The following is a 17,737-nucleotide window of genomic DNA, read 5'->3' as shown; positions in this document are numbered from 1 at the left end:
ATAGGGTCCCATTTTTACCCTTTGGGTAGGTACGGAACCTTAAATAGTAACTTAGAGAACTGAATTTTTTTGCTCAACTGCAGACTGAGCCAGTTTTAAATTTCAGACTAATTGGATTATTATACAGAAACGATGCCTGAAACGTGTGTCTATCCGCTGCTCACAAAAAAGGCACGAAGTATAGAAAAGAGGGAAATGGCTGTCATATAAATTCAAAATTCACAGACTGAAAATTCCTCGCTGGCTTAAAAACTTTCCCCATGAATGAACTGAAACAATATTTACCCGCGACCTTACGATACCTACGTCTATGCAACAAATGTGTGTTCATGCAGCTCCTATAACTCCACATTGTAAGAAAACACACAAATCCATCTACCAACACAACCACACTACACTGACGCTGTTCATCAACCGGAGGCCATATTGCCTAACGGTTCAGACGCTCGCGATCGCAATCAAATGACAGTTTTTGTATGCGAAATCTGTCATTTGATTGCGATCGCGAGCATACGAGCATGCGAGAATACAGCCTCCGGTAGCCACCAGCAGCAATGTCAGACACAACAAAGCGTGCATAGTTATCTGATGCGACTCTATTTCTTGGGCCGGTAGGACGTATCACATATTATTGCACGCTTTGCAAGTGAACAGTCAGCAAAATGGTATTTTCTGCAACTGTATCGTAATAGGGGTCCTTAAAACACGAGTGTGGGTTTATGAAACGAGGAGTAGCCGAGTTTCATAATAGGGTCACATGAGTGTTTTAAGGCCTATTACGTACAGTTGCATACAATATTTTATCGATATCCATATATTAAATCCTCTATCATGTGTTCAAGAACCATTGAGAATGACCTGCATTAACGAGACCTAGGCAGGTATGTCTGCCCCACGAGCTGCGCCCGTTGCGCGCGCGACGACTTGCTGCCCCCCCCCCGTGCTGTTAAGATGTATGAAATCTGTATCGTAACGAGCATTACGATACAGCCGTGTTCATAATAGAATTCAATGTCGTAATGCTGGTCATTACCTATTGTTTTTGAACGCATAATTGAGGATTTACTATATGGGTGTAGATAAAAGCTTGTATTTAATACCACTACATAATAGTTTCTTTACTCCATGGGAGCAAGTTTTACAGAGCTGTAGAACTGGTAACTTATTTTAGTAAAAGTCTCTTCTCAAGATAGTTAAAGGTTCTAGATAGGAAGTTAGTGTTCGTAACGATTTTATTAAATATCTCCATAATGCTATTAAGACAGCGATTCACGTCGAGCTTAATTAAACTTGATACTCGTCGGGTTGTATGGGCGTGGATTATTTAAGATTCTACTAGAAATAGAAGTTTGAAGGAATAAAACTTCTTGTCTGACTATTTTGTTTTGTTTCTTAAGTAGTTTTATTTAAACTAGTTGATATTTTGGTCTATTTAATATAGGCCGTTGGGGCCGAAAAGTTCTCGATTGGGATTGGATCCGCAAATACAGCGTAGGACGTCCACTAACGAGATGGACGATGATCTAGTTAAAGCCGCGGGTTCACGGTGGTGCAATGCAAGCCGCTTCCAGCCCAAGCAACTGGAGGTCAATGGGGAGGCCTATGTCCAACAGTGGACGTCCTACAGCTGATATGATGATGAACTAGTATTGTTTATAGATGGCTAATAAAAACAATGTTAACAATCCTTGCGAATTCAATTTCACCTACGTTCCTGTTCTCTTGTTCAGTGAATTGACGTGAAGTATGCCTATGTAGAATTGGACCACACTGCTGCAAGTGAAGTCTACAAAAGTGGCTTTGTGAGCTGTAAACTTCGTTCCTTTATCTTTGCATAGCCGAAAACCCCTATGGCTCCGATACTTCGGTATAACTCTGAAAATTAATCGACAAAATCCAATTTAATTATTATAGAACCTGTTCATAAATTTTCAGGAGATTGGTTTAGAAATGCGACCTTTAGCGGTGAACAGACAGCCGAACAGACATACTTTTGATGAGCCTTAATATGAGAAAAGATAGTCCAAACTAACCTAACCAAGCCTTTTTTTGCTGACTGTATCGATGCTATTAACCGTTGAAGAGTTCCGTCCTGCGGAGACGATCCTGGCTGGACTACCAGGATGTCACTACTAGATTATTGTATTGTCACGCAATTTACATAAGTATTCCAAATTTCAAGTCAATCTGACTACTGGAAGTTGGTCAAATTTAACTTGCAAGATTTGATTACAGACAGACAGACAGACAACGGGACAGGTTTAAATAAATAAAAGCTTGTAAAAATATGAACCTGGCCTCTTTCTAAGTGGGATAAAATGCCCTCCAGCTTTTATGAAGAACAGATTTCGATGTTGTAAACAAGTACTTTACGAGATATAACCGTAAAACCACAAAAATACCCCTTTCGGGGTACATAATATTTTTATCCCCCACTACTTATGCAAAACTCCGTAAAGGGGGAAAACCTAGAATAGTCACATAGGGCACCAAATGAAGAAATTAAAACAATTTTTTTTCCGATTTGATTTTTTTTTTTGGTTTATTCCTGGGTAAGGCCGCGAATTTTAACCAATGTGACATAGAAATAACATAAAAAAATACGTGACGTTACCATAAAACGTAACGCAATTTTTATAAAGCCTAGATCAAACTGGTAAAATTCCCATTAGATAACGTATGTATGTAAAAAAATACATGTCATATAATAAAGTGAAGTTTTTAGTTTTACTAGAACTTTTCTGACGATACTGATCTTAAATCTGTCCTATATGAGATCTATAGAGCTAAACATGAGAATGTGGAAGTAGAAGTACCCTCTAGTTGACGAACATCTTTCAAAAGTGTATCTTTACATGCCTCTCTAACACTGACAATAAGGTGCACATTTATAAGCATAACGAATTTGGATGTGGTTTTTTTTTATTCAACTGGATGGCAAACGATCAAATGAGTACGAGATCACCACCGCCCATAAAAATCTGCACGCCAGGTATTGCAGACGCGTTGCCAACCTACAGGCCTATGATGGATACTCACGTGCCAGTAATTTCACCGCTGTCTTACTCACCACGCCGAAACACAACAGTGCAAGCACTGCTGCTTCACGGCAGGATTAGCGAGGAGATGGTGGTAGCAATCCGGGCGGACCTTGCACAAGGTCCTACCACCTAGTTGTGAGCATGCTTGTGACTTCGACTGTACAAGCTATTAAATACCTCAAAGAAATGGCCAAAACCCTAAATCACAGGTTTTACCAATTTAGGAAGTAGTAACTTAGTTAAGTGGACAATGTAAAAAGATGTTTTTGGAAATAAATTATTATGATTATTAAGTTTAGGTAACAAATGAACTAATGAATCTCTCCGTTTGTCTCTCACTTAAATACGCTATGCATGTAGCAGGACGTGAACACAGAACTCGCCACAATTCTCTTGTGCCGATCCCTGCACCTACAGATTAAAATTATTTAACTTCAAAATATCCATCTAACTAACTTACTGTGCGTGCAGTCATTGGAAACCTAATAATAAACTGGTGTAAGTTAGAATTTTTCTGTGTGAACTTCCTTTACCACATTTTTCGTTACGTTATGTACAAAATACGTAGCATTTTGTAAAAATGTAACGTAATCGTAACGAAAGTGTAACGTATTTTATACAAAAAATCGTTATCATGGTGAATAACGACATTTTGAACATAATAACACATGCCACTTACATGGAAAAGATTACCCTATCGTATGACAAAACAACCAGTTAAAATAATCACTACTTACCCTTAAAATCGAACAAGCACTTTCGACGTTTTTCGAAAAAAAACCGCCGCGTCACTTTTGATGGCTGTTTGTCAACAAACTGATGAGATTATTTATCTCATCGATGTTGCCCTATTAGAGTATTAGTTGCCAGTGTACAAAAACAAATTTCTACCGAAATTGGCGTTAAAGGTAGCTTAATTAAGCGTCACCTAAGTATTCGTAACGAAAACGTGTTTTTGGCACGTGAAAAGAAATAAATATAAAACATGAAAATTATTTGATTATCATGATTCCGCAATCGGTAGGACTATCGTTATATCATAAAATTTTGTTTAAACAAAATCATGATCATGAGAAGTTAAATAGCATGAAAATAATAAGGTATTAAGTACTCATGGTCAAAAAAATAGTCAATTTTCGTTACGTTTTGGACGGTTATATATTTTTATTATTTTTTTAAAAGGGTTTAAATCAATTATCTGATTTGCGACCTTGAGAGTTTATATCGTGTCATATAATAAAAAAAAATTAAACCTCTAGGTGTTATCAGTTTTTTTTTATCAGCGTTCCAAATTTGAAACGTCCAAATTGGTCAAAATTCGCGGCCTTACCCTCCTATCGACCTATACGAGTACCTAAGTATATAATAGTGAACTATAAATTATTAGGTATTTGCTCACCCGCGACCTAGCGATATAGCTACGTTCTATGCAACGAACGTGTGTTCATGCTCCTCCACGCTGTTAACCACCTCCCTCCACACTACGTTGACGCGTTTCGAACGTAACCAGAGTTCATCATCAGAGCAACACAACTGTTTATCATGCTACCAGGTGTTAGTGCATCCTTTAGCCAATCCGGTAATCTCTTACCATCATCATCATTATTATTATCCTTCATTTGGTAAAAAATCATGTCATAAGTTATGAAAAATCTCCTATTGGCTAGAAACGTGCATGAATCATATTCTTTACTAGCGTTTACCCGCGGCTTTGCACGCGTAAATCATTAGATACAGCAGTTGAATTGAAATTCCGAAATTCATGACTCTAGCCCAGCGGTTGTTATTTCAAAATTTTATCCCTATCCCGTGGGAATATCGGGATAAAAAGTATCATATGTATTAATCCAGGTTATAAACTAACTTTTTGCCAAATGTCATCCAAATCCGTCCAGCCGTTTCAGCGTGAAGATGTAACAAACATACTCACTCACTCACAAACTTTCACATTTATAATATTAGTAGGATATATTAGGATGTTGTATCTAGAGTTGAATAGGTTTAATTAATCTATAGGTTATCTAATGTAGTCTAAATAGATATGCATGAGTTGTCTAGCTATAAATGCACCAGGACCGATAAAGGAGTCGTGCACAATAATGTTTATTTTATTGATTTTCACACGGGCCCGCAACAATGCATCTCGCCGGTACACTAACACGGAACACAACTTTATTCGACACGGTTTCAAACTGTCCGAATAACATTACAAGGCACGAACTTTGTCGAATTAAAAATAATGAACAAGTTGCTAGGGCACCCCACCGTCCCACGATAAGTATTTCGACAAAGTTGTATCCCTCTTTTTCATGAACCGGGATTTGGAACTTTGTGCAATATTTGAGTTTTGTGTTTTTTTTTGTGTAGTGACTAGCAATCGATTAGTTTTACGATGTGTAATTAAATGAGCCATCAAGGAGTCTATTTAGTGTTACCACGAGTGGTAGCAACTAGTGAATCAATACTGTTAAACGGCTCCTGGATAAATAAAGCTTATGATTATTAGTAGTTAGAGTGGTTGTTGATTGGATCGTGTGGCTGGACAATAATGAATTCCAAGGCTTAACAAGACAATAATAGACCAGGAGCTACGTGCTTATTATTGATACACGACTCCGTCATTAAGAAATGGGCGTCAATTACTAACAACGTCTCGGGTTCAATTTTTACCGGAAGGGGAACCGTGCAGTAACGCATGCCTAATGCCGGTTGTAAACCATCAAAGTTGTAATTGCGACCTTACGATTCGCTGAACTGTCACGCCCCCGAGATGCCCTAACGATTTTTTAATGTACCGAAAATCGCTTATAAACAAAGGCAGCGCCGGCGGCGCAGCGCCCTGCAGAGTTTAATTGCAGGTTTAGTGTCGGCGTTCATTAGGATATGCAGGCGCTTTTTTTAACGCGATTATGACGTCGCAGGGTTGGCGATAGCCGAGGGTGGCGAGGAGGGCTGCGTCACGTGCGAGATCCGCACTCCGCAGCCCCACGCATGCGAGACCGCGGGGCGCCGGCAGCGCAGGCGCGGCCCCTTCCCGGCGCGGGGCGCCAGTCCACCGCCGGCCGCCGCGCGCCCCGCCCGACCGCCGCCCGAGCCGTGCGCCGCGAGTGCTCTCCAAGTGATGTCGCTCTGTGACTAGTGCCATGCTCGTGCTGCGCTGTGCCCTCCTGGCGGCACTCTTGGCCGCCGCCGACGCCGCCTGGCAGGAGAACGTCCGCCCCAAGGTCTTCGCTCAACTAGGTAAGTGAGCACGAGGCATCCAAACGTGCCGGACCCGTCAACTCGGTGCAACAATCGACCTAATAGCCCTCCAAGTGTTAACTGTGAAGTTCACGACCGCGCGCTCCGAACGCTGTTGTTTTGTTTGATGACAACGCGCGAACAAACGCTCCTTTCAGAAGTTCTTGTGTTTGTGTCAAAAGTGTCATGCATGTCCTCCGAGAAAATGTAAACAGAACGCATTCCTTGAGTGACGGGTATATTCTTATTATTATGTTCCGTGTAAGAATCTTATAAGAAAGAGATTAGTCTGTTATATCTACCAAACGCTTAGCCTTCCAAAGTTGTGCTGTAACTTTTGTGATATACCTATGTTGGAGTTTGTTTTCGAAATTCCATAAGCAATTATTGTTCTTTGGTTACAAGACAAATGTTTGGTTTTATTAGTAGTTCAATCAGTTGGTAAAGGAATTTTATTCACGTAATACATACCCGGCAAGCTCTTGAGACTTCGTGAAGCTCGGAGCTGCGTCGTTTACAGAACAGAAATTACACAAGGGATTGTGATTTCGAGGGTTAAATCCCTTCCCTAGGCTTTGTCAAGGACATCCATTGCCTGTTATCAACAATCTGTACGTCGCTATTAAGTCCAACTTTCGCAAAGTTACCAAGTTACATGTTCAATCCAACAAAGATTGAAATAATTGTGTCACACGAAAGTTTGATCAAACAGTATTGGAGTGAAAAAAGGTGCTTTATGCAGTTCCCATTAGATTCTTAATTTAAATATATAGTTATTGACAAAACAAAATTGCACTGATAGGATTGAATTTAAATTTCAATATAAAAATAAATATGTCTGCCAGGAAAAGACAAACGACATCGCTAAACGTTGCCATTCCGGTGGTTGGTTTGGAAAACATTCAGTTCAGACCACACAATATAAACATTGGAGCGGCTTGGAGGCTCGCGGCGCCGTAACGAGCCGGAGTCACGCGACTCCGTCCAGGCATAAAGCCCGAGGACCGAGCACTGTAGCACTATTGTTTTATTGTGCAGCCTGCAATGCAGGGGACAGCCACGTGGCTCTCATTAGCACAACACAAAGAGAAGCAGTTTGTCCTGCGTTTTGCAATGTTACGCTCGGATTAGCGATCAACACGATGTTAAACGTAGCGGACGGGACTTTGTCGATGGATGTTTGTTTAAATGCACTCCGAACTGAAACTTCGAAATGCAGCAGCAAACTTTTATGAGTCCAATTAGGAATGGAATATAAACTGCTTAACGAGAGTGAGCAGACCACCATCGTTAAACTCGCTCTCAATTAGAATCGCTGACGTCAGTCATGGAGACGCGAATGTGTCGGACGCGTATCCTGCCTCATATCCGGCCATTGTTTTGGTTTTACTGCTCGTTCGTGTGCCAGGATAACGTTACTAATATTGTGTTAGGTAATTTGCCAAGAAAATCGTCTTAGGCACTTGATAGATGACAGATGTAATCGATACCTCTTATTGTAATGAAGCAATATCATTGACCAAATTGACGTTGCGGGTTAATTAGAACGCGATAGTGACTCTGTTTGACGTAGAGACACAAGTATCGTGTCAACACCTCTCATGTAATGTGATCCAGCAATCGAAACCAGAAGGGTCAGGTTGACCGCATCATGCGGTTTAATATACGACCGTTGGTCTATCTATAGCGACGCGGGACCGACTTCGGAAAGAGCATATAGTTTGTGGTTACTGCTATATGAATTTAACACCGATACCCATTCTCAAAATAACCATTTTAATAACGACGGATTAAATGTCAAGTTAGGAACCCGTGGGAATAAATTGTCGAACCAAAATGAGAGAATAACCCGGAATGCCGAATAGGAAAGTAATACGAACTACCAGAAGTTGATGATTATTAGTAGTTGACGAGATTTTTATTGAGAAAATTGGTGCTTGTCGATAAGCGTTGCCATATCAGTCACACGATTATAGGTCGAGGAACTATTGGAGGGTAATTGAACTCGGTTGGAACAATTTGTCTCAATAAATAACGGTTGTGATGAATCGTTCTCCCATGGAAGACATGAAAGCTGTTGATAATGATACGTTTAACTGCATTGTTGACGATAGTAGAGCGATAGTTCATACGCCTCGAGAGATAAGTGGTTGCAATTTAAGTAACCTAATTGCGGATAGCGTTGCATCAACATCCGCTGGCAATGATAGCGTATGCTTTCAAAGTGTGCCACCAGGGTAAAGATTCCATTATTTTGATAACTCTGCTGTGCCCGTGAAATATGTAGCGATAGCACTCGACAATTTAAAATGTTTCAAGACATTCTTAATGCAATAACTAAGATACGAGAACTTTTAAAGTACGAGTAACGACAACATGTGTGAGACGTTCAGTGCTGGAATAAAAATGACTTTATTTAAGAGTTGAAAAATTCCGATTACTGTCCATTACTTGTAAAGATAATGTAAGTACCGGACAATTTTATGCTCTTTCAATTATACCTGTTATGTTGAAGATGCAGTTAAGTTCATTCTTGGACCGGTTTGCTTAAGAGTGGGAAGCCTGTGGAGCAAGCACTGAACTGGTTACAAGATGAGATTTCTCTGACTCAGCGCCCGGTGATTCATAAACATCCTATACTATTGAGATAGGTCAGTCTATATAGAGTCGTTAGTCCATACATGGGGTTGAATCAAGCTCTCAAAGGCACTCCGAAAAGAAATCGGATTACGCCATCCTTGAACTGAACTTCTTCAGTACAATGGGGAACAAAAATATTTATGTCAAAAACGAATAGGGGACCGAACTAATAAATCTTCATATTAATCTCACAAATAGATACTAAAAATTTAAAAGTCTCTTTAAAAATGAGATTTATTAAGAGCATTTTGAAACAGGTGCATGTTTCAAGTACGATTTCTTACCGTTTACGGTGTTGCGTTATGGGTTCCGTCCGACACCCTCTTTTATATTTTAACTGCGTGGATTATAGAACGTTTAAGTGGGACCATAAAATAACCATTCACGGACTACCTACCTGGAGGAGAAATAAATTACTTAACAGGATAAAGCTTTTATATCCGGGAATGTTTTGTACGTGTCGCGTTTTGGCTCATGGGTACTTATTGGGTTATTCGTCAGAAGCCAATACACGGGGGAACAGTTATGTGGCGGGGTGCATAATGCCGTGACGCCACTGTTGTTTATGATTGCACTCTCTTGTACAATTTATTAACCTTCTGTGCGGTGCCGGCCCTCGTTCAGTTATGAAATTTATTTTGCCTCTTGTTTATTATAGTTCCCGCCGATGTGCCCCAGGCCATTCGACAACGGTTAAGAAATTGCACAAACCTTCACTGTTCCGTTCTGATATTGTCGAGTCGCATGCACCAAATGGATTCTGTCTGACTTATCAATTTCACGACGGAAACATCGTAAGTCAGTCAGTATTGTCGGTGGTATTATTACGAAACCGTACAAAACCATACAAAAGGAGCGAATAAAAATCGTAAGCCGCAACCATAACCGCTAATTTACAAAAGGACAAAAGTTCAAACGTTCATCGACGACACAATCGCTTTAAGAGTCGTGGAATGCGGCCGACGAACAGTATAAAATGTGCTTAATAGTGACGTGATATGGTGAGTAATGGGTTGTGCAGCATCCTTAGGAGATGTCGGGCTGATAGAATGCCTTATGAGTAGGTGTTAGGGATTATTGTAGGTTGGATGGTTAGTCTGAATGATTGTGAGACAAGTAGCTGTGCACGCACGTGCGTGCGGCGTCGCGGCGGGAAGAAATGGGGGGCCGAGGGGGGGTCGTGGCGCCGCAAAGCGGGAGAGGGACAAGTTTATGATGACGCGATATATTGTCTTCGCTCAGTGTGGGATTTATGGTTCCGTTTGTTTTATTTTTTGGACACGTAGATTAATTTCTTATAGTGCCGGGGGGTTGTATATGACCTTGTTTGTTTGTGGTTGTATAATTAAACAATAAGAAGGTATTATGCTTTCTTTGATGTTAATGGTTCTAGCCACTCGTGTCGTACGTGTATAATGTGCGCGGCTGCGAATAGTCCTGGCAGTTAGCGGCATGTGCACAACATTTGTTGCTCGAGGCGTTTCCTTTGCAAGAGTTCACTCGAACTCTAATTTAACTTTCGGTATTAATAGAACGATGCATGTTCTTTAAAGAACGTTTGTATGTATAAGTTTGTAGCTGTTGAATAAACTTAGATAAACTTTGCAGATTCAAGTTTAAATCCGTCAGTCATTAGCGAAACATGAAATAAGAGTAATTTTAGCAAGACGACGGGCTCTAAAATGAGATCATTGTTTTTATTGAAGTTTATCGTGTGATGCACGTCATGTTTAATTCATGTTTATACTTTTAAGTTCTAAAAAAGATACAATTTAAGTGACAATAAAGCAGTGTACGCTTACCTATTTTGTTTTGGCTTTTAATCTACTTAGCTAACTACATATAAAAACTATGTTGCAATCTTGTAACTGAACATTTTTATAGAAATAATTGAAAAGCCGAAGCAGCAGATGAGTGTATTCAACCTTAACGAAGCCAGCATACAAACATTGTACAGCTTATAAAAATATTTGTTGAGATTTTCAACGCACAAACACGGAAGTTTTTTGTGCCAAATAGGCCCAGTGTGGGCTAGTTCTTTTGTTGGGCTTTAAGCCCAGATTAAAATAAGATAATAAAGTTTGTAGGGTCGAGCTCAATCAATTCCACCATGAATTTAATTTATAAGAGGTATTGTCCTGATTGTAAAAAAGTTGGTATACTCGTATAGGTACGATGCGTTATTTAAAGTATTTTTAGAATATTGCAATACAATATTTATAATATTGAATATTGTATTGACGACCGGATGCCCAAGTGGTTAGAGAACCTGACTACGAAGCTTGAGGTTCCGGGTTCGATCCCCGGCCGGGGCAGCTATTAGTATGAATAATACGAATGTTAGCTCTCGGGTCTTAGATGTTTAATATGTATTTAAGTATGTATTTATCTGTATAAGTATCTTTGTCTGTTCGCTAATAAAAAGGATACCTGAACTAGTTAGGCTACATGACGTTTAGCCAAAATGTACTAATTAGGAACCAAAATAATGCAATTATTGCAAAACTGATATATTTTAAGACATCCTCTAACTTTTAGCTACTAGTAGGCCTTAGTTTTATAGTCTCTCAAGCTATATTAAAACTGAAAAGCAACAATTTTTTTTTGTTACTGTTAGCAAATCTTTTTTTTTTAGTTGTTGCCTGGTATCTATAGTACAAGCTTCGCTTATAGTCAAAATACTATAAACGGGACTTATCACGCTATTATTATACAAGTAATATTTACCTCGACGATCGGCAACGTTACAGTTGCCGTGGTCACGTTTAATAATAGCGTGATAAGTCCCGTTTATGGTATTTTGACTATAAGCTTTGCTTAGTTTGGAACTAAGTCAATTGTTGTCAAGAATCCCAAGATATTTATTTATTTAATAAAACTACCTACTACTAAAACCCTACTCAGATTAGCAGAACACTCCTTTCTTATCAATGTAAACTATGTTTAAAAACACTACTAAATATATGAATCCACATACTAAATTAATTATTAAAATTGAATTCACTATAAATCAAGTAATTCCCTTTCGCTCCCTTAGAGACTTTAATTTGAAAGTTAAATAGGTCCCTTACTCTAACAATAAATCTCCATTCGTCCTCATTTACCCCTTCCTTTGAATAGGCTTGAATGCATTGGAGTCAATGGGCTGCAAGAAATGGGCCAGTGACGTGAGGCACTAGTCAAGTGAAACGTATTCTTGAAACCATTTCATAGAGAGCTCGCAATTTTCAACTTCTTTGAATAGACGGTTTTCAGAGTAAAATTCTACTTTATTGTGAAACTTTGTCTAGTTCCGAGTATGTGCGAGCAGGAGCGTGCATGGAATTTAGCTGTTATTTTTCACTAGATACTTACTTAGATTGTGTATGGCCCTGGTTTTTGGTATTCTAACGCCCAATATCAAAATCAAATGTGAGTCGGACTCGCGCACGAAGGGTTCAGTCAGTGCCATCTATACAACATTCATTAGACATTAGCAAAAAACGGCAAAAAATCACGTTTGTTGTTTGGGAGCCCCTTAAATCTATAATTTATTCTATTTTTAGTATTTGTTGTTATAGCGGCCACAGTTATACATAATCTGTGAAAATTTCAACTGTTAGACATACACCAAATACGGTGAACAAAATTCATCTTGATTTTACCATAAGTAGTTTTTGGGCAAAGCACATGCATTTAAAGCCATCTGTGATCTTTTTAAAGAAATGCACTTGACGATTTGTGTTCGAATTAAATGCTCGTAACCTGAGTTTGTACAGGTTGCTTTAAGCTATAAATATTGGTGTTTTGCTCCTTTTTAACGAAGTTACTTTTTTAATTTTACCCCGCTTAGGAAATCTTTTGATATTTTTAATACGGTTTTAGAAATTATACAGTACTAGCCGTTACCCGCGACTCCGTCCGCTTAGAATTCTGTTATCGCCATCCCGCGGGAACTATGCAATTTTCCGGGATGAAAACTATCCTATGTCCTTCTCCGGGACTTAAGCTATCTATGTACCAGATTTCATCTAAATCGGTTCAGCAGTTTAGACGTGATAAAATAACAAACAAACAAACAGACTTACAAAATTTCACATTTATAATATTATATAGTGGGAAGTAACTACAATTAAATAAGTGAACTATGTATTTCTTTTTCAGCGGCCAGTCCTTGATTCAACCAATAACTTATTAGACTCCAACTGTGCCATGACCTATAATCATTATTATTTTGGTCCGCAATGCATAATATTAATACTTATTTTAGTTTTGATAGAGAAAGAACGAAAGAAAAGAAAGAAAAGAAAGAACGAACGTTGGCTCAACGATTTCGTTTTTTTTAGAACACTTTAATCACTATTGGCGAATGTATAGGTTGGTTAGAAACGGCGTAGTTTCATTGCTACTTAAGCATGCTCGGCGCAGATAGCCGAGAGATGTGGGTCCCATAGTCAAAATACCATAAACGGGACTTATCACGCTATTTTTACACGAGTAATATTTACCTCGACGTTTCGGCAACGTTACAGTTGCCGTGGTCACGAGTAGACTGAAGTGTGGGGTGTCAAGTCTGCCTAGCAGCGCGAGTTCTTCGAACTACCCGCACTTGATCACTAATAGTACCGGCACTCGTATCACGAACTACCCGCACTTGGTCACTTTTATTAGTCACCCTATCACACCGACACACAACACTAACAACGTCCGATCGTCCCTCCGAACATTCATCCCGACGCCGACACTTATTAATAACAGGATTCCACGAAAATGAAAGCTTATACCCATCGTCCCGGTTGAAATTCTTATGCTTTTTTATTTCAACTGCTTCACGTACCATTCTTGAGATGTGGGTCCCGTCAGAAAACATTGTTGTTCTTAAAAATCTTATACTTAAATATTTTTTCTGATTAGTTTTCTACTTGAGTAGATAAATTTCATGCAATACAGAGGGTTCTAGTAACGCTGGTATGCTTCTAATGAGCCAGAAGCCAGGTGGTCTTGCACAATGTACGGGCGCAACAATGGGTAGGGGTAAGTCGCACCCTATTACGTGCATGAAAGTAGAAATTTCTTATTCGTATAGTTGAATGGACAGCTGGTGGACATATGATCGTAGTAATTTTTTTGGATTTTATTTTTCTGTTTCCCTTTGTGATTAAAATTATCTAAATATCATTGGACGATTAATATCAATTGGCCTAGAACCTAACTTGTGTTATGGTTAACGGATAAACATGCATAGATAGATGAACTTAAATAGGTATTAAACACCCACGAAATAAACGACGAGGCACGAGAATAAACATTCTTATTTTTTATACAAATATTGCCCAAATCGAGGATCAAACCCGGGGACTCAAGCTTTGTAATCAAGTTCACGAACCACTCGGATATTATTTTGTCTTTGGATTAATATTGGTATTAATTGTTAGGTCGTAATTATTTTAAAATTTATTCTGTTTTCTCATTACCTTCTAAAGCGTTCAATTGATATAAACATATTGGTTAAATGATTAAAAAGTTAGACAGAGACAATATATTTTTAAATGTTTTATTTCGTGTCTTCTATCCGGTTTCTGTGTACAGTCAACGTCATAAATAAGTAACCACTTTTGTACCTTGTCCCTTTAACGTCATATTTGAAAAGCCATACGAAATTGTGTAACGACTGAAAGCGACAATGTACAGAAATGATCACTTATTTATGACGTTGACTGTACCTATCTATCTGTAGTAAAATCTTGCGAGTTCAATTTGACCCAATTCTAAACGTCAGGTTATGCAAGTAAAATCAACAAAAAGTTTGTTAAAATCATAAGTTAAAATCAACAAAATAAAACTTATTTAGAAGATACAAAATACTCAGATAATTATTCCACTTGCTTAGTGAAAAATATCTGGGAGGTAGCTGTATGTCGGGAGATTCTTATCTGCCGTCTAGCCATGAATATCCTATAAGATTTTACTACTCTGTGGCTAGGCTCAGCTATAGGCTCTATTTCGCAAAGTACCTCGTTGGTCACGCCACAGCGATCTGTCTGAGATAGTATTTTCCCTCCCGCTGCTTTATGTGTGTGGGTGTATGTTCTATTTGTTAGGTTAAATTACATGTGTTGTCATTCCTCTTGAGGGTTTGCTCTAGTATTTGTCCGGTCAGACTGTTAATGAAGGATAAAGGGATTGTTGTAAGGGCTAAGTCAGTTTGACGTGCTTTTCTCTTCACTTAATTTTCTCTAAAACGTGGTTGTTACGGAATGGTTTCCCTTAGACAGTATTTTTTTGGCGAAAACAACTCTTCAGGTTATCTACGCAATAATCGCGTAGAGTTACTTCATTCAATTTTGTAAACCAAACCAACATAAAGTTGGAAGACTCCCGACTTTCTTACTTCAAAGTTCAATATCTCAAAAACGGATAAACCGATTTTGTTTGATGAAATATGTCTAAAAACTAGCGCTAGAAAACCTGATTTCAAATAACAAAACCGCATTCAAATAGGTCCACCCGTTTAAGCTTACGGTGCCACAGACGGACACACATAGCGGTCAAACTTATAACACCCTTCTCTTTGCGTCGGGGGTTAAAAAAGGTTTATGTACGGTAAACATTCAGTTGTACCTATTGTGGTAGGGGTTCACGTTAACGTCCTAAGACCCCGCGTACAAAATTTTGAACATAATGTCTAATCAAATGTCAACTTTTCTTGATTACTATTAAGTTTAAAATTCTTGCATTAAACATTTATCGCGGGGTCTCAGAGAAGGTAACAAACCGGATAAAACATGAATGGAATGGCTATAACTCGTTGGTACACGCATAGTATAAGCGCTCTACCATAGTAAAAGAGAAGAAGTAAGTTCACTATAAACAAAAATACATCGCGCGGCTTCGATGTGTGCGCGCCGGTTGGCGCCGGTAAGCACGCACCCGCCACACGCACACATTGATAATTTAAGGAGGAATAAGTTTTCTATACCCAAGGCTGCGCTGGAGCTACCGTCGGTGCCTTGCTGATCTTCATCTTGCTTGATGATCACCTTTTACGTTCGCGTACTCGTACTTACATACGTATTTTTTTGTATTAGGTATAGTTGTAAATTAGTAGTATATAAGTGTAGTGTAATAGTTTCATGCTGGGACACATGAGTAGTATTTACACAGTCGCCCTCACCACTCCGGCGAATTTATAAATAATATTTTTAAATTTAGTACAATAATAATAATATAGCGGTATAGAATCTTGTTTGTCTAGACACAGACATAAGACAATTTTGAGTTAACTTTCGTACTAAAATTATTTGCCGGTAGCTAATTAATCTAAAATAGGCATCGACAACCCTAAGCGTCCGCGCCGGGGTAAGCAGTTAAGTCCCATAAAGGGTCGGAGTTTACATACTTCTCCTCTTTTACTATGACTCTACTTCGCGGGGGAGTTTACTATTTTAATGCTGATTGAAACAAATTATAATTATACATTGGGAAATGTGATGCGTTGCTCAAAACTAATTCAGAGAGTCCCATAGTCTAAGTTAGAATTTCAAAATGTTTACTTTTGTGTTTGCCTACAAGAAGGACTGCCTATTTTGAAATGTTCTTCCGTCATATGAAAATTTCAACTTAGCCACCTAAAGCCCAATTTAGACCTGCGAGAAAAATCATGCAAGTTGCATTACATTGCGGCGCCTGATTGAGCACTTCAATCTCGTATTTCGGCTAGCAGCGCTTTCGGAAAGACCATCTTTGCCAAGAAGAATGCGCCGCAAGAAACGTGGCAGAAAGTATTTTTTTCAAAATAAATAATTAAAAATAAAATACACATAAATTACAGTATAAACTGAAAAAAAAAATACATAACCTTTTTACAGGGATGTATGAGGTCCCTTAATTACATAACCAAAACTAAACATTTTACTTGCAGGGCTTACCTAACTAACATTCTCAACAGGATGAAATGTTTCTATTAATTAACTTACACAACGTGAACTAAATGAATTCGCAACATATATGAAACCTCATGTGTAATGTGAGCCAATCAATGTTCTCCGCAAGTGTTGAGGCAATAACTTGTACTGCGACATTTTGCCCGCACGTCCACCAATCAAACGTTACCATTTGAAGGAGTTGAGTATATTTAGTGGCCCTAAAAATAAACAGGGAGCGGCGTTCTACACTTGAACTTGACTCGGGTTCATCGACCTGGGTTTAAAAGCGATAATTATGTGAACCCGATATGCAACTACTCGATTTCTTATGCACGTGCGTTCATTTGTTTTTTTTCTAGTCTAATTTAAAATGTAAATATCTACTGCTGTGGTCTATGATTTTTTAACCTTTTCGGGTAACTTGGGTCTTGTTCTCAGACATTACATATTATACATTACTCTTTATCAGCCTCTAGCTAAATGCTACTTTCATCCAATCAAAGGTTGACTGGTAGAGATCCCTTAAAGGGGACTTGAGAGGGTTCGCCATTGTACATATAATCTCTAACGTGTTTTTCATTTTAAATTCTATTTAACAATACAATACAAAGACTCTTTATTGTACACCAGACATACAGAAAACAGATACACAGAGAAAAAAAAATTACAAGGTGAGCAATAGGCGGCCGTATCGCTTAAGAGCATTTTATCATTTTTTTACGGCAGTCAGTTTTTTAATTTTTTTTTATTCGACTGGATGGCAAACGGGCACGTGGGTCTCCTGATGGTAAGAGATCACCACCGCCCATAAACATCTGCAACACCAGGGGTATTGCACAATTTTGTATTTCTTTAATATTCCGGTGAAAATGGCAGCTTAATACTTAGTCCGTTTAGGTTACAGGGTACCCA

At 38.7% G+C, this 17,737-nt stretch overlaps 1 protein-coding gene across 4 annotated transcripts in view; it reads left to right on the top strand.

Annotated features, from left to right (window-relative positions):
- Positions 1–17,737, top strand: part of Sema1a (semaphorin 1a) — a 462,244-nt gene that overhangs the window by 39,222 nt on the left and 405,285 nt on the right. For all 4 annotated transcript variants that reach the window (XM_074097330.1, XM_074097329.1, XM_074097331.1 and 1 more), the window contains exon 2: positions 5,963–6,281. In XM_074097330.1, coding sequence (XP_073953431.1) covers positions 6,185–6,281 — 97 coding nt within the window. In that variant the 5' untranslated portion in view covers positions 5,963–6,184. The remainder of the gene's footprint in view (positions 1–5,962; positions 6,282–17,737) is intronic.

The sequence above is a fragment of the Choristoneura fumiferana genome, chromosome 14, assembly GCF_025370935.1.
Source record: "Choristoneura fumiferana chromosome 14, NRCan_CFum_1, whole genome shotgun sequence".
NCBI classification, from domain to species: Eukaryota; Metazoa; Arthropoda; class Insecta; order Lepidoptera; family Tortricidae; genus Choristoneura; species Choristoneura fumiferana.
The sequence above is the reverse complement of the archived record's forward strand: the minus strand, read 5'-3'. Positions and strand labels throughout refer to the sequence as shown.